General features: G+C 41.0%; 2 protein-coding genes across 2 annotated transcripts in view; both read left to right on the top strand.

Moving 5' to 3' along the window:
* Window positions 1-2302: 2302 nt before the first annotated feature.
* On the top strand, window positions 2303-16873 carry myo1eb (myosin IEb). Its single transcript, XM_074654342.1, has 27 exons — window positions 2303-2578; window positions 4519-4656; window positions 4893-4982; window positions 5073-5167; window positions 5450-5537; window positions 5812-5901; window positions 6006-6137; window positions 6506-6640; window positions 6748-6880; window positions 7076-7272; window positions 7368-7448; window positions 8160-8246; window positions 8501-8587; window positions 8737-8904; window positions 9152-9237; window positions 9431-9512; window positions 10828-11033; window positions 11107-11251; window positions 11353-11467; window positions 11556-11725; window positions 12598-12743; window positions 13342-13488; window positions 13694-13851; window positions 13929-14003; window positions 14078-14264; window positions 14501-14676; window positions 15283-16873. Exons 1-27 carry the CDS (start codon window positions 2576-2578, stop codon window positions 15357-15359), a joined length of 3294 nt encoding a protein of 1097 aa, XP_074510443.1. The 5' UTR covers window positions 2303-2575; the 3' UTR covers window positions 15360-16873.
* Window positions 16874-18283: 1410 nt separating this feature from the next.
* prune (prune exopolyphosphatase) overlaps window positions 18284-22551 on the top strand; it is a 13857-nt gene continuing 9589 nt past the window's right edge. The window contains exon 1 of the mRNA XM_074654337.1: window positions 18284-18547. Coding sequence (XP_074510438.1) covers window positions 18509-18547 — 39 coding nt within the window. The 5' untranslated portion in view covers window positions 18284-18508. The remainder of the gene's footprint in view (window positions 18548-22551) is intronic.

Raw genomic sequence — 22551 nt, 5'->3', positions numbered from 1 at the left:
GTGTTATTGAAGCCCAGGTTGCTTTGATAGCGGCCTTCATCTCATCGGTATTGTTGGGTTGGATGTTTCTCATCTTCCTCTTGACAAAACCCCGTAGATTCTCTACGGGCTTCAGGTCAGGCAAGTTGGCTGGCCAATCAAGCACAGTAATATCATGGTCAGCAAACCAGTTAGCAGTAGTTTTGGCACTGTGGGCAGGTGCTAAGTCCTGCTGGAAAAGGAAATCGGCATCTCCATAAAGCTTGTCAGCAGACGAAAGCATGAAGTGCTCTAAAATGTCCTGGTAGACGGCTGCGTTGACTTTGAACTTGATAAAACACAGTGGACCAACACCAGCAGATGACATGGCACCCCAAATCATCACCGACTGCGGAAACTTCACACTGAACTTCAAGCAATTTGGATTATGTACCTCTCCACTCTGCCTCCAGACTCTGGGACCTTGATTTCCAAATGAAATGCAAAATTTACTTTCATCTGAAGAGAGGACTTTTCGATGAGCAATGGTCCAGTTCTTCATCTCCTTAGCCCAGGTAAGATGGTTCTGACGTTGTCTCTGGTTCAGGAGTGGCTTGATACTAGGAATGTGACAGCTGTCTCCATCTCCTGAAGACGTCTGTGAGTGGTGGCTCTTGATGCTCTGACTCCAGCCTCAGTCCACTCATTGTGAAGCTCTCCCAAGTTCTTGAATTGGCTTTGCTTGACAATCTTCTCAAGGCTGCGGTCAACCCTGTTTCTTCTGCACCTTTTCCTACCATGCTTTTCCCTTCCAGTCAACTTTCCCTGAACATGCTTCGATACAGCACTCTGCAAACAGCCGGCCATTTCAGTGATGACCTTCTGTGGCTGACCCTCCTTGTGGAGGGTGTCAATGATTGTCTCCTGGACAACTGTCAAGTCAGCAGCCTTCCCCATGATTGTGGTTGTGTGTACTGAACTAGACTGAGAGATACAAGGTATTTATTCTGTATGAATAGCAATTTACTAAAACTCAAAATGAAATATTCTAATATTTTGAGATACCTTTTTCTTTCTTTTTTGAGCTGTAGGCTGTAATTATCGAAATTAAAATGAAAAAATGCTTGAAACATTTTAGTTTATGTGCAATGAGTCTATAATATATTACATTTTCACTTTCTTAAACAACTGACAAAGAATATTGAACTTTTTCGTGATATTCTAATTTTGAGCTGCACCTGTATATCACGAACAAAAAAAGGAGACAGAATGAACTTCAGTCAACTCTGCTGAGTTGAACCACAAAAGATTCACAGTTAATCCCTGTTGTTTTTCACAAGCAGTGTAGTCTTGTAGAATTAAATAACAAGAAGCAGAAACTAATAAAAATAAAAACTAAAGCTAAATACAAAGTAAAACTAAATAAATCAAATTAAATGGATAGAAACTAGACTTAATAAATACAAACTAAAACTAATTATATAAAAACAAAATAAATATATAAACACAAAAACTAAATATATAAAAACTAAATATAAAATAAAACTAAATAATAAAACTAAATATATAAACAAAAACTAAATGTATATAAAACTAAATATATGAAATAACAAACAAACAATGCAGATTAAGAAGAAAACAAGGCGGCCTAACATCCGTCAGATGAACTAATAAAATAAAGACATTCAATAGAAAACACCGAAAATATTCATCATGTTCCTCAAATGGAATCTTATGAATTAAAAATATAATTTCTGTGATCATATTGTTTTTACTGGAATCTGATCAAATCTGAGTTTCTTTATTTATAGTATCTGTACTGTCAATAATCAATCGATCAATCGATATTTATCTGTAAAGCATCTCTCGACACCTACAGCTGACAATGAAACAAATATTATGAATATATAAATATACAAAGAGAGATAATTCAAATGTAAATATTACATATAAACAGATACATCTTTTATTTCTGCTTTTATTTAACACAAAATAACTCATGTAAACATCACAGAATCATATTTAACAGATTAAACTGAAGAAAACATTTAACATCCAATCAATAAACATTAAATACAGAATCTCATAAATTCCATAAAAATATAAGGTTGTTATTCATTTAAAATATAAATAATATCTCTTAAAATAATAATACAAATATATATAATAATAATAAAAAAATAACAACTCTTTAAATTGAACATTTTTATGAATAGATTTCAGGATAGAAGTTGTGAAGTGTGCAGACATAGAGAGTGTAGTCCTGGTTCTGGACACTTGGTGTCAGCAGAGCTCCAGCTGGTCTGTTGTCAGGACTACATTACCCAGAGTTCCACCGGCAGCAGGAGGAGGAGGAGGCGGGGCTCTACCTGCCCACACCTGCAGAGAGTTTGAGAGACTGAAGACTGAAGGAAGAAAAACACTGGAATCAAAGTGAGAAGAAAATGTTGCTGAGATCAACAGAATCCGTCTGATTCACTGATCTGAACCCATCTGATCCGGACTGAGCTGATCCGGGATCAGTGCAAGTCTACCTGGATCCGGATCCACCTGAGACTGATTGAAGATTTCTCAACTTTTCTCTGAAGCAGGAAGTGAAGCAGGAGGAGCAGCAGACATGGTGAGTTACCTTATATCTGACTTTACACTGTTTGAGTCCTGGTCCTGGTCCTGGTCCTGGTCCTGGTCCTGCAGGGTTCAGGTAAACTGTGAGACTCCTGCAGGACCAGATCCCTGATCAGAACTGCGCTGCTGAAACTTCCTGATCCCAAGTTTTTTTTTTAAGAGCTTTAATGAATAAAAATAAAATATAATTTAAATTTATTTATAAATCAGCACCTAAAGAAAATAACTTATTGAATTAAATAAAATGAAAAAAATATATAGAATTAATTTGTAAACAAAACAAAACAAATCATTTTTCATCTGACTTTATTTCCTGTATTTATAATATAATGTCATTCCTGTATTTATATATGAAGTGTTTACTGTAAATATAGTAAAAGATAATAAACTGTATATATTTACAGCAGGTGTTTATGTGCAATATGAAGGATTACTTTTTTCTTATTATTTAATATTATATTATTATTGTTCTTATATAATAATAATAATAATAATAATAATAATAATAATAATTATTATTATATTGGCCCTCAGGGGCCACAAAGCTCCAGGTTTGACTGCAGGTGTAATCGCAGGTGTTACATAATTTGATGAACTTTATGATGTTTTAAAGACATTTTAACGTCTGAATTACTTCAGTTTAAACTCGCATCATATTAATAAAGGGAGATTGGTCAAGTATTTAATACTCTTATCAACATGGGAGTGGACAAATATGCTGCTTTATGCAAAATGTATGTATATATTTATTATTGAAAATCAATTAACAACACAAAACAATGACAAATATTGTCCAGAAAACCTCACAGGTACTGCATTTAGCATAAAACATATACTCAAATGTAATAACGTGGCAAACTGCAGCCCAACAGGCAACAACAGCTGTCAGTGTGCTGACTTGACTATGACTTGCCCCAAACTGCATGTGATTATCATAAAGTGGGCATGTCTGTGAAGGGGAGACTCGTGGGTACCCATAGAACACATTTTCATTCACATATCTGGAGGTCAGAGGTCAAGGGACCCCTTTGAAAATGTCCATGACAGTATTCCTCGCCAAAATTTAGCGTAAGTTTTGAGCATTATTTAACCTCTTTCCTGTGTTTAGTTTTAAAGTGAAGCTCAGTTTTATGTATTTTACGTATTTTATGTTTTATTTTATGTATTGTATTTATTAGTTTACGAACTGTGACTTTAATCTGACTACACGCACACACACACACACACACACACACAGAGTGAGGCGTGTCGAGGCGAGCACGCCGGGGTGTCGCCGCTCCTCAACAAGATCCCACAGGACAGAAGGAATGCTGGGAATTCTTCAGGAGGGAGAGACGACCAATCAGCTGATAATACACACACAGTGTGTGTGTGTGTGTGTGTGTGTGTGTGTCCTTGGGGGAAGAAGTACTCAGTAAACAGTTACTGTAGTAAAAGTACAAAAGTATCAGCATCAAAATGTACCAAAGTACAAAAAGAAAAAGTACTCAATATGCAGAATAATATATATTATATTAAATGATTTAGTTATTGATGCATTAATGTGTTCATCACTTTAATGTTGCGGCTGGTAAAGGTGGAGCTACTTTTAATTACATTGTGGAATATTTTATGAATATTTCACAGATTTTATAAATTTGTGTCTGATAATTTATTAATATTTATATTTTTACATAATATATATTTAACTCTTATTTCTTTGATGTTTTACTCAAATTATTTTGGATATTTTACAAATTTTTGTTTGATACTTTACTAAAAATGTTCTGTTATATTGCTAATATTTTGGGGATATTTAATTTGGTCATCACTTTAATGTAGCAGCTGGTAAAGGTGGAGCTACTCAGAAGTGAGAGGTCAGAGGTCAGCGGTGATGACCATGATGTGATTGACGTGATCAGCTGACCGTCTCTGTGTTTATGCCCCACCCCTCAGGGTAGTAAGGAGCGTTACCATTGGCTGGCTCAGAACGTGAAGGTGAGCGGCGTGGACGACATGGTGCTGCTGTCCAAGATCAGCGAAGACGCCATCACGGAGAACCTGAAGAAGAGATACATGGACGACTACATCTTCGTATCCTCAAACACTTTTAATGATCATTATTATAATTATATATACAGTATTTATTTAATTATAATAATGATTATTGTAATAATCATTATTATATATTTAATTATAATACTTTTTAAACCACATTATGAGTCAGAAATAAGACTAACTGAGAGAATGTGTATGATATATTCCGGTCCCGGTCCTGGTCCTGGTCCTGGTTCTCGTTCTAGTTCTGGTCCTTGACCCAGTTCTGTCAGACCTACATTGGTCCAGTTCTGATCTCTGTGAATCCGTTCAAACAGCTTCCATATTTCACAGACAGAGAAGTCGAGCTGTACCAGGGAGCGGTGAGATAATACATAATACACACGATACACACTTTACATAACTGATTATTGATTATTGATTATTGATCCTCGATCCTCTTTGTCCTCCAGGCTCAGTATGAGAACCCCCCCCACGTCTACGCTCTGGCTGACCATGTGTACAGAAACATGATGATTGACAGCGAGAACCAGTGTGTCATCATCAGGTAGGCGGGACTTAGACCTCAGAGTCACATGTTGTTCCACCTGAGCCCCGCCCACTTCAGCGAGCTCCGAGAAAACAAGGAGAACGGGTCATGACGTCATCGTGACGCCATTCTACCGCTATAAAAGTCCAGATTGGTGCCATAAAGCTGGCTAACGTTAGCCCTCCTGAATATTATTAAATATCATTAACAGTTATTGATAACTATCCTTCTTTCTGTCTTCACACCTTCTGAAGGTAAATGAATGTGTTGAGACTGACGCTGTTTCCTGTTTCCTGTTAGCGGTGAGAGCGGAGCTGGAAAAACTGTCGCTGCCAAATACATCATGAGCTACGTGTCCAAAGTGTCCGGAGGAGGAGACAAAGTCCAGGTCAGTACATAATGTACCGCTCCTGGTAGTGTTCGTGGTACTGCTACTGCTTATGGTACTGTTCGTGGTACTGTTCGTGGTCCTGCTTGTGATACTGCTCATGTACTACTCGTGGTACTAGTCATGGTACTGCTTGTGCTTGTGTACCAGTTACTCAGAGTTTAGATGTTTGAATTAGAATCAGGAGAGATTTGGACTGGTGTAGTACTACTGTTATTACTACCGGTAGTACTACTGTTATTACTACTGTTACCATGGTTACTTTTGTGTGCAGCATGTTAAAGACATCATCCTGCAGTCCAACCCTCTGCTGGAGGCCTTTGGTAACGCCAAAACTGTCCGCAACAACAACTCCAGCAGATTTGTGAGTATAAATATATTCAGACAGATTTATACACAGTATATGCAGTAGTAAACTGTATACTACTAATGTATACTACTAACACATGTACACTCTCCTCCTGTCAGGGTAAATACTTTGAGATCCAGTTCAGTCGAGGAGGAGCTCCTGATGGAGGAAAAATCTCCAACTTTCTATTGGAGAAGAGTCGAGTAGTTTCACAGAATTCTGAAGAGAGAGGCTTCCACATCTACTACCAGGTACTGCAACATGTACTGCAATGTGTACTATCATGTACTGCAATGTGTACTATAATAAGTACTACAATACGTGTTCACATTTTGCCCAATCCTGATTTATTTGGTACCCATTCCTTCTCCCGATCCCGTCGTTCCTTCTCCTGATCTCGTCGCTTCCTCTCCCGATCCCATCGCTTCTTTCCTGATCCGTCACTTCCTCTCCCAATCTTATCGCTTCTTCTCCCGATCCCATCCCTTCCTCTCCCTATCCCGTGGCTTCTTCTCCCGATCCCATCCCTTCCTCTCCCTATCCCGTGGCTTCTTCTACCGATCCCGTCCCTTCCTCTGCCAATCCCGTCGCTTCTTTTCTTTTTGAACTCTGTCTTCAGCTGTTGGAAGGGGCAAGTTCGGAGCAGAGGGAGAACCTCGGGGTCACGACCCCCGACTATTATTTCTACCTCAACCAATCAGGAACCTACATTGTGGAGGACATCAATGACAAGAAGGAGTTCGCTGATACTATGGTCTGTAACTGTCTGTCTATATCTGTCTGTCTGTCTGTCTGACTGACTGACTGTCTATATCTGACTGTCTGTCTGACTGACTGTCTCTCTATCTGTCTGTCTCTCAGGAGGCGATGTCAGTGGTCGGTCTATCTGTGGAGGAACAGGATTCAGTTCTTCAGCTTGTTGCAGGAATTCTTCATCTGGGAAACATCGGCTTCAGAGAGGAAAACAATTACGCTGTGGTCGAAAGCCAGGACTGTAAGTTACCACACAATATACACTTCACAATACACACTAAACAATATCACGAAACATGAAACACATATTGATATGAACCGTGAAGAGGGAATTTAAACGTACTGAAGATCTCGGGTTGATCAGTTTAACTGTCTGTAAACAGACTTTCTGTTGGGTCCCTGATGGTGAAACTGTCTCTGTCCGTCTTCCTGTCAGTCCTGGCGTTCCCGTCCTTCCTGTTGGGGATCCCTCAGGACGGTCTCTGCAGTAAACTGACCAGCAGGGTTATGGACAGTAAGTGGGGCGGGAAGACCGAGTCCATCTCCGTCACCCTGAACACCGAGCAGGCCTGTTTCTCCAGAGACGCCCTGTCCAAAGCTCTGTACACCCGACTCTTCGACTTCCTCGTCGACGTCAGTCCACTTCAACGCTTCACGCACACATTTGATTTCAAACTTCGTTTGATTCTGTATTGATTATTTGATGTGTGTTTGTGTGTGTGTGACAGTGTGTTAATAAAGCCATGGAGAAGGACCAGGAGGAGTTCAACATCGGTGTCCTCGATATCTACGGCTTCGAGATCTTCCAGGTATAAACACACACACATTTGTTCTTCTATACTTCTGAGGATCCTCATTGACGTAATGAGTTCTCTAACAGTGAACGTAAACCCGATTCTGAACCCTGAAACAAGAATAAACCACCAGACAGAACTTTGAAAAAGTGCAACGTATCCTCATACAGCTGTTTGTATGATATCTTACGAAAAGTTATTCCTCATTTTTTGTGCGTTTTCCTACGAATGTCCAGCAACACGTGTAAATTTCTGCTCGTTCTGCATACAGTCTTTTCAAATTAAGCTTCCGTTTTCACAGGAAGCAACTCGGTTAAGTTTAGGTAAAGATGGTGGTTTGGGTGAAAATAAGACATGACAAACAAATCAAAGTTGACTTCTGTCTTCACACGGGGCACCAACAGCGGTCTCCTGGTGAAAGTCTGTATTTTTTTAACCGACCCATCCACCCCGACCTCCTCCCTACACAGCGTTTGTCACTCTTTATACTTCCTGGTTCACGATTACGTGGATAACATACGAATTTTTTTTGTGGGATATATACAAATTACTTTTTTTTTAATTGCTCGCCATACAGATCTGTTTTACAGATGAGAAGATTCTCTGTGGGATATTTTCTGTTATTCACTGACTGACAGTTTGATTGATTGATTGATTGATTGATTGATTGATTGACTGACTGATCCGATTATTAGTTCAATAACTCTTGGGTTTCTTCTTTACCAGAAAAACGGCTTTGAGCAGTTCTGCATCAACTTCGTGAACGAGAAGCTGCAGCAGATTTTTATTGAGCTCACACTGAAGGCAGAACAGGTGATGCATCATGACATCACGGCATGACATCATCACAGCATGACATCATCACATTACTTATCCCTCTTATTCTGACTGAACCTGTGACTCCATCAGTGTTATGAGACCTGACTTCTTTCTTCTTCAATGGTTATTTCCTGTATTATTTTCAGTTATCCTTTCTACTTCCTATCTCTGGTCCTCGGCTGATTCTCTTCTGTTATCACAAATGTTTCAAAATAAAAAGATTTAACAGGAAAACTGAATCTCTGCAGGAAGAATACGTCCAGGAGGGGATCCAATGGAAGCCCATCGAGTATTTCAACAACAAGGTGGTCTGTGACCTCATCGAGTCCAAACTGGTGAGTCAGCCAATCAGCTGTCTTCACCACATAAAGTTAAAAACAAGACCAAGTTATCACGAACGTCAACAAACTACAAGAGTTAAACATAAATAACTATAAATACAGCTCCTGTTTTTTATCGCATCATTTCTCTGGTCGTTACCCAGAATCCTCCTGGGATCATGAGCATCCTGGATGACGTGTGCGCTACGATGCACGCTAAAGGTGAGGGAGCAGATCAGACACTACTGCAGAAGCTTCAGGGACAGATTGGATCCCACGAACACTTCAGCAGCTGGAATAAAGGATTCATCGTCCATCACTACGCCGGGAAGGTACGCAGCACACCTCTCTCTCTGTCCAGGTGTTCACCTGTCTGTCTGTCCAGGTGTTCACCTGTCTGTGTCCAGGTGTTCACCTGTCTGTCTGTGTCCAGGTGTTCACCTGTCTGTCTGTGTCCAGGTGTTGACCTGTCTGTCTGTCCAGGTGTTCACCTGTCTGTCTATCTATCTATCCAGGTGTTCACCCGTCTACCCGTCCAGGTGTTCACTCGTCTGTCTGTCTATCTGTCTGTCTTACTAGGTGTCGTATGATGTCAACGGTTTCTGTGAGAGGAACAGAGACGTCTTGTTTAATGACATCATCGAGCTGATGCAGAGCAGCGAGTTGTAAGTTGTGTGTGTGTGTGTGTGTGTGTGTGTGTGTGTGTGTGTGTGTGTGTGTGTGTGTGTGTGTGTGTGTGTGTGTGTGTGTGTGTGTGTGTGTGTGTGTGTGTGTGTGTGTGTGTGTGTGTGTGTGTGTGTGTGTGCGCGTGCGTGATGACCTCACAGTGACCCCTGTCTGTGGTGTGTTTGTGGTCAGTGCGTTCATCAGAGCTTTGTTCCCTGAGAACCTGGATGCGGAGAAGAGAGGGCGTCCGTCCACCGCCAGCATTAAGATCAAGGTGAGAGAGACATTGTGATTGACTGGTGGATATTGGACAACACCATCTTTCCTCTGGCGCCGCCCTCAGGACAAACGTTTAGCTCCTCTACTGTTCAGACTGTAAGAAACCATCAGGAGGCTGGTTCAGACTGTGGCTGTAATGACGACTGCAGCCGGTAGGGGCCGTTAACAGACTGTAGACTGTCAGGGGCTAATCACACAGAGGCGCGTCGCTACAGGCGAGGCCGCTTCAAAAAGCCTAGGCAAAGTGCGGTGGGCAAAACAGCGAAGTGGCCTGTGGAGCGTGACTGTGTGCTTGCAACCGAATGTGATTAGCAGGAAAATATGGTCTCTCTCAAGACCATAGCCTACATGAAACTATCACGACATGAGATATGAATTCCCCCTCTCACAGTCCAACAGCTAACTAGCTAACTAGCTAGCCACAACTACCAGCATCAAAAACAGGAGGGAAGTGTAAAGTTCGGCTACGTGTGACATTGATGAGTGGTGCGACTACGTACCTGGCGCTGAAAAGTTGGGATTATTTTAACTTTTATGCTCGCCTTAAAAGCACTAGAAAAACAATGCATGGCACAAAACAGGAGCGTGTGGTAGGCGCGCCGTGCCATAGGAAAACAATGGTTTTGCGGGGGACGTGTTTCTCGCAACGCATCTTTTTTTTTTTTTTATTTGGAACAAGGTCAATTTTCTGAGCTTTCAAACCGAGGCATCAAGGCACCGTCGCACATGCACAAAATTAATATTCGCCTCCAGTTCACTTCCATTCTATGTGAGCGAAGGGGCGAAAAAACATTCCCTTCCGGTTGCGAAGCAAATTCTCATGGTGAACGTTTAGTTTGAAAATCGCCTCGGTAGACGATGGTCACTTGCCTGCATTCACGCATGTGTGGCCGTGCCTTTATTCGCCACGCCCCTGGTGTGTAAACGCCTTTAATCCTCCAACGCTTTGTTACCACCTGCAGTGTTCAGGTTCAACCAGAGCCTCCACTAGAGGGCAATGTTGTGGTACATTTAGTTCACAATGTTTGGTCAAAGTGTGTTGTACTTTTACACATTTAAACATCCCTGCAGTCACTGAGCTACACTGCTCATGTATCAGCATTAGAGATTGCAGATTTGTATGTGTTTTTTGGGGCATTTTATTAGATGACAGAAAACAAAGGCAGAGGGATGGCAGGACCTCATCAGGACGTTCCCTGATGTTCTGACTTAAATTGCTTTAGATTGCTGATGTTTGGGTGTTTTGGTTGTCACAATGATGTCTCACAGCAGTAAGGTACAAAGGGTAAAACTCTCCCCCCTCCTTTTAGAAACAAGCGAACACTCTGGTCCAGACTCTGATGAAGTGCACCCCCCACTACATCCGCTGCATCAAACCCAACGAGACCAAACGTCCCCGGGACTGGGAGGATAACCGGGTCAAACACCAGGTGGAGTACCTGGGCCTCCAAGAGAACATCAGAGTCCGCCGGGCTGGATACGCCTACAGACGAGTCTTCAACAAGTTCCTGCACAGGTCAGAGGTCAAACAGGGTAACATCCTGTACACTGTTTCTTCAAACATGCTCACTGAGATTTGTGTGCTGCAGGTACGCCATCCTGACAAAGGAGAGCTGGCCTCGTTGGAAGGGCGAGGAGCGTCAGGGAGTCCTGCACCTCCTCAACTCCGTCCACATGGACCAAGACCAGTACCAGCTGGGCAAGACCAAAGTCTTCATCAAAGCTCCAGAGTCGGTACGAAACACTCCCACACAGGAAGTGGTTCATCCCGCTGTAAACTTTCAAAAGTAAAGTTTTCTGTTGTCAGGAACTGGGTGTTATTTTCCTCTCTGCAGCTCTTCTTGTTGGAGGAGATGAGGGAGAGGAAGTATAACGGTTACGCTCGGATCATCCAGAAGGCGTGGCGTAAACACATTGCTGTCCGCAAGTACGTCAAGATGAGGGAGGAAGGTAAGACTGTCTTCCATAAGTGGGTTAAGTGAGTCTGTCGCGGACGTTATGTCTTCCTCTCTACTAAGTGATTTTTTGTTTCTTCCAGCCTCTGACGTCCTGCTGAACAAGAAGGAGCGCCGCAGAAACAGCATCAACAGGAACTTTGTTGGCGACTACCTCGGGATGGACACCCACCCAGAGATCAGACAGTTTGTCGGCCGCCGAGAGAGGATCGACTTCGCTGACGTCGTGGTGAAGTTTGACCGAAGATTCAGGGTAAAATCTAAGTCGCCCTCATCCTTCCTCCTGCAAGTGTGTACGATCATGTAAAATGGCAGAAGGCTAGAACAGGTTTCTAGGATATCAGGCAGTGTGTGTGAAACCTAACTTGTAACGACAAAGTCTCACAGATGTGACGTCAGATTTATGCTCGGTCATACAACATAATTTTACAGGAAAGTTTATTCTAGGGTGATGGCAAGGAGGCTCTGACCGATTGTCGAACCTCGGATCCAGGAGGAACAATGCAGATTCCGTCCTGGCCGTGGAACAGTGGACCAGCTCTTTACCCTTGCGGGGCTGTTGGAGGGGTCATGGGAGTTTGCCCATCCAGTCTACATGTGTTTTGTGGACTTGGAAAAGGCTTACGACCATGTCCCCCGGGGAGACCTGTGGGGGGTACTACAAGAATATGGGGTACCGGGGATCGGGATGAGAGTCAGTACCTCCAAGTCTAAGGCCATGGTTCTCTGCTGGAAAACTGTAGATTGTGCCCTCTGGGTTGGGAGTGACTCACTGCCCCAAGTGAGGGAGTTCATGTATCTCGAGATACCAAGATGGTTACGGCCAAAAACCAAGATGGTGACGGCCACAAACCAAGATGGCGACGGCCACAAACCAAGATGGGGACCAAAATGTCGAACTCGAGGCTTCAAAACGGCAGTCCATAAATCATTGGGTGACATTTTGCGCCATAAGTTGTTTTGCCACGATCCCATGTAGCTCTCTGATTGGAAGACTGCCTCAGACTGCGGGAGACTCAGGGGGACGGTTAAAGGGAAAGACTGGACCAAATCCTTAATGTGTCAGAGATCTTAGTTTACGATACACTTCCTGACTGAATGCACCGTGTTTCTACTGTTCCACAGACCGTGAAGCGTGACCTTATCCTGACCCCAAAGTTCCTATACCTGGTTGGTCGAGAGAAGGTGAAGCAGGGTCCAGATAAAGGTCAGATCCAGGAGGTTCTCAAGAGGAAGATTGAGGTCAACAAGGTCCAGTCTGTTTCCCTGAGGTACACCACCAGAAACAGATCTAGAACCAGGACCATAATTAGAACTGGAACTGCAATTACGACCAGGGCCAGAACTAGAATTACAACTTGAACTAGAACCAGGGCTAGAGCTAGACCTGTAACTTGGGCCATAACTAGGACTGGAATCAGCACCAGAGCTAGAACTGGAACCAAGCCCACACCTAGAATTAGAACTAGGACTGGTACTAGAACTAGAACTAGAGCAAGAACTACAACCAGGGACAAAACTGTAACCAGAGCTAGGACCAGAACCAGAAATAGGGGAGGACAAATAGTAGAGCTTGAATCACAACTAAAACAAGAACCAGAACTGGAACAAGAACCAGAACTAGAAATAGAATCAGGGCCAAGACTAGTAATATGAGCAGGCCACTGGGCCAGAGCTACAACTGAAACTAGAATTAGAAACAGAACTAGAACTACAGTAGCACCAGAACCAGGACCAGAACATTTATGCCACTCATACATTAAATCCTATATTAGAAGAGAAAACTATCTTGTCTCTACCTGTCTGACTTCCTGTTTCTCTCTGCCTGTCTGACTTCCTGTCCCTCTCACCCATCTGTCTCTCTGTCAGCACTCTGCAGGACGACTTCTTCATCATCCACGAGGAAGAGTACGACAGCGTTCTTCAGAGTGTCTTTAAAACAGAGTTCCTCAGTCTGCTGGTCAAACGTTATCAGGAGAAAACTGAGAAGAAGCTGCCGCTCAAATTCAACAACCTGTCAGTACCGTGACTATTTTATTTTGTTTTACTCAAATCTAAAAAATACATACATGCCGTTCTTTACACTGGTGCCATGATGTAATGTTTAAGTACTAATATAAGTAGTTCAATAAACACATCTGGCAGCTGTGACAGTTTTCTAAATGAATTCAAAATCGACATAAATATCAGCCGTATCCCTCCGTCTGTCTCTGTCCTCCAGTCTGGAGTTTAAGGTGAAGAAGGGTGGCTGGGGTCCGTTCAGCTCTTCAGGGTCCAGACAGATCCAGTTCCAGGCTGGTCAGGGGGATGAGGCAGTTCTGAAGCCCAGCGGGAAGGTCCTGCAGGTCGCCGTTGGACAGGGTTTGCCCAAAAACTCCAGTAAGTTCTGACCCAACTCACCACAAATTCTACCACAACTTTCTGTGTGCTCCGCCTCACCTCCTGTTGATTTGCAGGGCCGACGAGGAAGGACAAACGCAAGAGTCGCTACATGGGGAACCAGGCTCCGCCCACCAGCCAATACAACTCAGGTACCAAAAAACAACCCCTCAGGTGTCAGGATGTCATCGACTGTTGGTTCATAATTTTTCTTTTTTTTCCTCAGCTCCTCACTCCAGAGGGGGCAGAGCTCCCAGAGGAGGCCCCACCTCCTCCAGAGGCTCTCTGCTGAGGCAGCAGTCCAGCATGGAGCAGCCCAGTCTGCCCCGCCTCCAGAGCCAGCATCGCCCCAACAACCAGCCCGCCCAACACGACATGGGCTTCATGAATGTCCCCGACCAGGGCGCCGCAGGGTGAGACCGCCATGAGCAACCCAGTATAACCAATTACAGTAATGTTACCAGGTCACCAGTATAAACATCATACTATAAACCATTTTCACCAGTATTACCACTAACCACTGACCCAGCTGTCCTGGGACTGGAACCAGCCACAGTTTCATCAAACCTTAAATACCTGTTGTATTGTTGCTTGTTGCTGGTTCTACACTCTGTTCTCCGGTTCTCTGTAATTCCCGGTTTGCCTTCAGGCTGCAGCGACGGCGGTCGAAGGAGGTGAAGCCTCTTCCTGGAGCGGGTCGACCCAAACCGGCTCCCAAACCGAAACCTCGGTCTCCGCATTGCAGAGCTCTGTACGCCTACGACGCCCAGGACACGGATGAGCTCAGCTTCAACGCTGATGATGTCATCGAGATACTCACTGAAGGTACTGCTAATACTGCTGTCAGTACTACTGTCATTGCTACTAGTACAACTAATGTTGCTGCTACTGTTACTACTACAGTAATAATACTGCTACTTCTACTACTTATAGTGCTACTTCTAATACTACCTCTACTTTTAGTACTACACATGCTACCTCTACGTCTTCTAGTACTGCTGATACTACTTTTATTTAAGTGCTACTTCAATGTTTAGTACTGCTGTTACTTCCACCACTTAGGTTATAGTTTCAGTCACAGATCACCTCGATATTTGAGGCACATCACATTAATCTGGACGTCCAAACTGAGCAGCAGCTAACATTAGCTCAGCCGCTAACGTGAGACTGATCACTTTACATGATATCTGATATTTTCAGCTTTAATTGTTGAGCCTCGAATCACAGAGGCACCCAACAACACATCAAGATGACATTTTAGATGTGTAACTTTAGTCCACTGCTAGTGTTAGCCTCCAGTCTTTCCTTTGTTTAGCCTCCAGCTAACCCCGTGACCTCATCATAACGTCCACACTAAAAGGGTCTATAACAGCTCTTGTTGTGTTCTGTAGTCCTGATTTGAGTCAGACTCTCTCTCTGTACTTTCTGCAGATCCGTCTGGTTGGTGGTTCGGTCGGTTGCGGGGCAGAGAGGGTATGTTCCCCGGAAACTACGTGGAGAAGATCTAGACCTCCTCTCCGGAGGGGTCAGAGGTCGCCAACCTGCGGCAGCAGCTGGGGTCAGAGGTCACCGGAGCTTTCAACACATCACTTGACAGGAAACAGGAAGCTGAATATAACAAGTTCATTCATAAACAAACACACATATGTTTCAGTCAGAGAGATGTCAATCAACCAGAGGTCAAAGGTCAGGATCTGGTGCTCCTACCTGCTGACTGCTGGACTGAAAGTGTCCCCATAACGCTGCGTGCATTCAGGTTAAATGTCCTCATAATGCTGTGTACCTTCAAGTTAAATGTCCTCGTAACGCTGCGTGCATTCAGGTTGAATGTCCCCGTAACGCTGCTTGGATTCAGGTTGAATGTCCTCGCAACGCTGCGTGAATTCAGGTTGAATGTCCCCGTAACGCTGTTTACAGTCAGGTTAAACGTCCCGTGTGACTTCAGTCTCTGATCATCTCTGACGGTTTTAAAGTAGCAGCTTGATCCAATTTTATGTCAGTGTTACCATGGAAACCTGATATCAGTGTTGAGTCCTGGCAGCGCCCCCTTCAGGCGTCAGTGTTTATTACAGCCAACAATATGAAAGTGTTGACAGAACAAACAACATACTGAAAAAATCTGCAATGATCTTCTAACAAGACGTTAAACTGTTAAAGATGAACAGAAACTAAACGTCACACGGAAACTTTAAAATCTAAAGTAAATCTTTTATTCCTTTGAACATGTAAAACGTGACTGAACACATGAAAAATCTGCAGGTTTTATTTCTCTGATCGAAAGATAGAATAAAAAGTGATTTAGTAAAATATATAAATGGTAATAAGAATGAATGTTCTGTACATATCAGTTCAGAGTCTGTATGTTTTATAGAAATGAAAATTAATGTTGTTTTAGCTCAGACGATAAACTGACATTTCAGTACGAACCTGTCTCAGAAAAACTAAGAAAACCTGATTTGTTTTTATTTATTTGAATAGTTTCATCAGAGTTTCCTCAGACTTTCTCAAATCATCGATATGAAATGATGGGTTAATTAATCAGACATTTTTTATACAGAAACGCTATAAGACTCTCGACTTTTCAGTCTGTCATGAAAATAAGAAATGTATCTATAAAATGAGCAGCTGGTGTAATCTGGCACACACATCAGGGAGAATAGAAATAAGGGAAACTACATTACCCAGAGTTCCGTTCCTCCAGAGGGTCATGCTGCCTTCAAACGCTAAAGGAAATGTGACTTTATTTTTACCATTTAAGTTTGTTGTCAGGATTTATAAACAGCCTGAAACTTGTCTGTGTTTTTACACTTTATTCTAAAAATGTCAGATTTCTTTGTCTTAAACACATAAAGTCATAATATTCTGAGGAAAGAACAATCTGGTATGATATTAAGACAAAAAGTCACAGTATTATAAGAAAAACATTGTTAGATTTCCGTAACATGCCTGTTTAAATGTAAGCGGACAGTTTTACCTTTTTTCTTCAATTGAGTATTAAAATAAACTTCTTGTAAAATCACAACTTTATTCCGGAAATATTATTCTCATAAAATGACTTCATTCATAAAATATTGTATATAATATAAACTAAACAAAACTACAAAAAGGTCTTTCATTGTGCTGCACTGTACCTGCATAATCCCTGCAGAACTCAACGAACGAAACACTTATACACATATATATATATTTATTTTTTCTCATAAAACAGTGTTGACACAAAATATTATGATCTTTATGTTCCTCGAGATCACAACTTCATTCTTAAAATATATATATATATATGTATTATGCAAATATATATATATCTGTGTATATATATATACACGTATGTATATATATACACATATATGTGTTTATATATACATATATACACATACAGTACATACATAAAGTCATACATACATGCATATGCACATGTGTATGTGTATATATATATATATATATATAACCTGTCTCAGAAAATATATGTATATATACACATACAGTATATATATACATATATCTCTATATATATATATATACTGTGTATATATATATATAGAGAGAGAGAGAGATATTTTTACATTATATATTTCGTCTATAAATCTTGGTCTGGTACTTTGTCATATTTCCCAGCACACATTTATGTTGTTTTCCCCAAATTGTTTTTATTTAAACTGTTAACGCCATGAAATACAGCCTCTTCCACTATATCTATGTTGTGTTAATAAACAACATAAAATTGCTGCATTGACACAAAACAAAGAAACAAAAACAAAAAAACAAGAATGCTCCTCCTGTTTTAAGAATGGTCATCTAAACAAAACTGGGTATATTTATAGATGCAAAATATAGCAAGTATTTGGAAGAAATATAAAAAATTCTACAAGGTTGGAAACTTTATTGTCCAAGGAAATTAATCAATAACTTGATCATTAAATCAAAACCCTTAACAATTAATGATGAATTAAAGGACCTCCATATATTCTTACTCAGATATCTACTGTTTAATATGTAAGTATGCTATCTAATGGAAGGCTTGATGACATCAGTGAGGAGAGCTTGAATCTTTTTCCATAACATTGCAATATATATATTTAACGTAAAGCAAGCTGAGGTCAATAAATGCTCATTACTTTTTACTACAATTATGTTTCTCTGGATATAGTCCAAGAGAAAGAGCTCAGGGTCTGGTAATATTTGAAATAATCCTTTCTTCTAGTTTCCATACATTTTGTTTATAGGCTGTCTGGTATGTTTTTGTTATATAAATGGTTATGTAGTTTAATGTAAATATGATTAATTTTGAGGTTTTTTTCTATTAATTACTGGAGCGTGTCTCTGCATCCTGCACGGTTTCATCTCTTCACCAGTAAACAGGACCAGTTTGATTTCCTCTAAGTCACCAGCAGCGATAGCTCTTATTTCCGACGTTTCCACTGCACCGTGAAGGCCTCATGACCTTTTTGCCTTTGACCCAGCAGCACATTACCGACAGTCATCCTGACCGACAGTCATGCATTCCCGTTAACGGTAGCGTGTGTGTGCGTGTGTGTGTGTGACTGACAGCCCGCTGCTCCAGGTCACCGTTTACCGGAGCCGTTAACCGGTTAGAGGAGTGGCTAGCGGGTTAGCTAGCGGTCACAGCTAACAGCTAGCAGCTAACAGATAAGAGGAGATGGAGGAGTTTCTGTCCAGCTGCAGCCGGGCCGTGAAGGTAACACACACACCATGACACACACGATAACGCACACACACACAAACACACTATGACACACACGCACACACACACACAAACACGCCATGACACGCACACACACACACACACACACTAACACAAACACACGCAATAGCATAGACACACCATGACACACAAACATACTCACACACACATAAACACACATACTCATACACACACACATATACAGAAGATGTGTGTGTGTATATGTGTGTGTATTTGTGTGTGAGTATGTGTGTGTGTGTGTGTGTCATGGTGTGTCTGTGGGTGTGTGCGTGTGTCATTGTGTGTTTGTGTGTTATTGTGTGTGTGTTTTATTGTGTGTGTGTGTGTGTGTGTGTGTGTGTGTGAGTTCATGTGTGTATACAGACTGTATATACACACATACACATACAGTGGAGGAAATAAGTATTTGATCCCTTGCCGATTTTGTAAGTTTGCCCACTTACAAAGAAAAGAACGGTCTATAATTTTAATGGTAGGTTTATTTTAACAGTGAGACAGAATATTAAAAAAAAAATCCAGAAAATCACATCATATAAAAGTTATAAATTGATTTGTATTTTATTGTGGGAAATAAGTATTTGATCCCCTAGCAACCAGCAAGAATTCTGTCCCCCGCAGACCGGTTAGATTAGTCCTCTCGCTTTAAGAAAGTACTCCGAATCTCAACTCGTGACCTGTATAAAAGACACCTGTCTCAACTCATTACCTGTATAAAAGACACCTGTCCACAATCAGATTCCAACCTCCACCATGGGCAAGACCAAAGGGCTGTCTAAGGACGTCAGGGACAAGATTGCAGACCTGCACAAGACTGGAATCGGCTACAAGACCATCAGCAAGCAGCTTTGTGAGAAGGAGACAACTGTTGGTGCCATTATTCGGAAATGGAAGAAACACAAAATGACCATCAATCGCCCTCGGTCTGGGGCTCCACGCAAGATCTCGTCTCGTGGGGTATCGATGATCATGAGAAAGGTGAGGGATCAGCCCAGAACTACACGGGAGGACCTTATTAATGATCGCAAGACAGCTGGGACCACAATCACCAAGAAAACCATTGGTAACACACTACACCGTAACGGATTAAAATCCTGCAGCGCCCGCAATGTCCCCCTGCTCAAGAAGGAACATGTACAGGCCCGTCTGTTTGCCAATGAACACCTGAATGATTCAGAGAAGGCTTGGGAGAAGGTGATGTGGTCAGATGAGACCAAAATCAAGCTCTTTGGCATCAACTCGACTCGCCGTGTTTGGAGGAAGAGAAATGCTGACTATAACCCAAAGAACACCATCCCCACCGTCAAGCATGGAGGTGGAAACATTATGTTTTGAGGGTGTTTCTCTGCTAAGGGGACAGGACGACTTCACCGCATCGAAGGGAGGATGGACGGTGCCATGTACCGTGAAATGTTGGGCGACAACCTCCTTCCCTCAGCCAGGACACTGAAAATGGGTCGTGGATGGGTCTTCCAGCAAGTACTGAGTCATGTTTTGCTAGGGGATCAAATACTTATTTCCCACAATAAAATACAAATCAATTTATAACTTTTATATGATGTGATTTTCTGGATTTTTTTTTTTATATTCTGTCTCTCACTGTTAAAATAAACCTACCATTAAAATTATAGACCGTTCTTTTCTTTGTAAGTGGGCAAACTTACAAAATCGGCAAGGGATCAAATACTTATTTCCTCCACTGTATGTATATATACATATATATATATATATGTGTATGTATGTATATACATACATATATATGTATGTATATACATACATATACATATATGTATGTGTATATACACACATATGTATATACATACATGTATGTATATATGTATACATATATGTATGTATATATGTATACATATATGTATTTATATATGTGTATGTATATATATATATATGTATATATATATACATATATATATATATGTATATATATATGTATATATATATATATATATATACATATATATATGTATATATATATATACGTATGTATATATATATATACATATATATATGTATATATATATACATATATATATGTATGTATATGTATACATATATATGTGTGTATATATATATATTTATATATATATACACATATGTATGTGTATATATATATATATATATATATGTGTGTATATATATATACATACATATATATATGTATATATATATATGTATATATATATACATATATGTATGTATGTATATATATACATATATATATGTATGTATATATACATATATATGTATGTATGTATGTATGTATATATATACATATATATATGTATGTATATATATATACATATATATGTATGTATGTATATATATGTATATACACACGTAGGCAAAGTTGTTGGTACCCTTCCGTTAAAGAAAGAAAAACCCACAAAGGTCACTGAAATAACTTGAAACTGACAAAAGTAATAATAAATAAAAATTCACTGAAAATTAACTAATGAAAATCAGCTATTGTTTTTGAATTGTGGTTCAACAGAATCATTTTAAAAAACAAACTAATGAAACTGGCCTGGACAAAAATGATGGTACTCTTAACTTAATATTTAGTTGCACAACCTTTTGAGGCAATCACTGCAATCGAGTGATTTCTGTAACTCTCAATGAGACTTCTGCACCTGTCGACAGGTATGTTGGCCCACTCCTCGTGAGCAAACTGCTCCAGCTGTCTCAGGTTTGAAGGGTGCCTTCTCCAGACTGCATGTTTCAGCTCCTTCCACAGATGTTCAATAGGATTTAGATCAGGGCTCATAGAAGGCCACTTCAGAACAGTCCAATGTTTAGTTCTTAACCATTCTTGGGTGTTTTTAGCTGTGTTTTGGGTCATTATCCTGTTGGAGGACCCATGACCTGCGACGGAGACCAAGCTTTCTGACACTGGGCAGCACATTTCGCTCCAGAATGCCTTGATTGTGTTCAGATTTCATTGCACCCTGCACAGATTCAAGACACCCTGTGCCAGATGCAGCAAAGCAGCCCCATAACATAACCGAGCCTCCTCCATGTTTCACATTAGGTACAGTGTTCTTTTCTTTGTATGCTTCATTTTTGCGTCTGTGAACATAGAGCTGATGTGACTTGCCAAAAAGCTCCAGTTTTGTCTCATCTGTCCAAAGGACATTCTCCCAGAAGCTTTGTGGCTTGTCAATATGCATTTTGGAAAATTCCAGTCTCGCTTTTTTATGATTTGGTGTCCTCCTCGGTTGTCTTCCATTAAGTCCACTTTGGCTCAAACAGTGACGGATGGTGCGATCTGACACTGATGTACCTTGACCTTGGAGTTCACCTCTAATCTCTTTGGAAGTTGTTCTGGGCTCTTTGGTTACCATTCGTATTATCCGTCTCTTCAATATGTCATCAATTTTCCTCTTGCGGCCACGTCCAGGGAGGTTGGCTACAGTCCCATGGACCTTAAACTTCTGAATAATATGTGCAGCTGTAGTCACAGGAACATCAAGCTGCTTGGAGATGGTCTTATAGCCTTTACCTTTAACATGAAGGTCTATAATGTTCTTTCTGATCTCCTGAGACAACTCTCTCCTTAGCTTTCTGTGGTCCATGTTCAGTGTGGTACACACCATGACACCAAACAGCACAGTGACTTCTTTTCACCCTTTAAATAGGCAGACTGACTGATTACAAGTTTGAAGATACCTGTGATGCTATTTACAGGACACACCTTAGTTTAATATGTCCCTATGGTCACATTATTTTACATCTTTTCTAGGGGTACCATCATTTTTGTCCAGGCCAGTTTCATTAGTTTGTTTTTTAAAATGATTCTGTTGAACCACAATTCAAAAACAATATCTGATTTTCATTAGTTAATTTTCAGTGAATTTTTATTTATTATTACTTTTGTCAGTTTCAAGTTATTTCAGTGACCATTGTGGGTTTTTCTCTCTTTAACGGAAGGGTACCAACAATTTTGCCTACGTCTGTATATGTGT

Source organism: Sebastes fasciatus, chromosome 12 (genome assembly GCF_043250625.1).
Source record: "Sebastes fasciatus isolate fSebFas1 chromosome 12, fSebFas1.pri, whole genome shotgun sequence".
Taxonomy (NCBI): domain Eukaryota; kingdom Metazoa; phylum Chordata; class Actinopteri; order Perciformes; family Sebastidae; genus Sebastes; species Sebastes fasciatus.
This window is presented reverse-complemented; position numbering and strand designations above follow the sequence as displayed.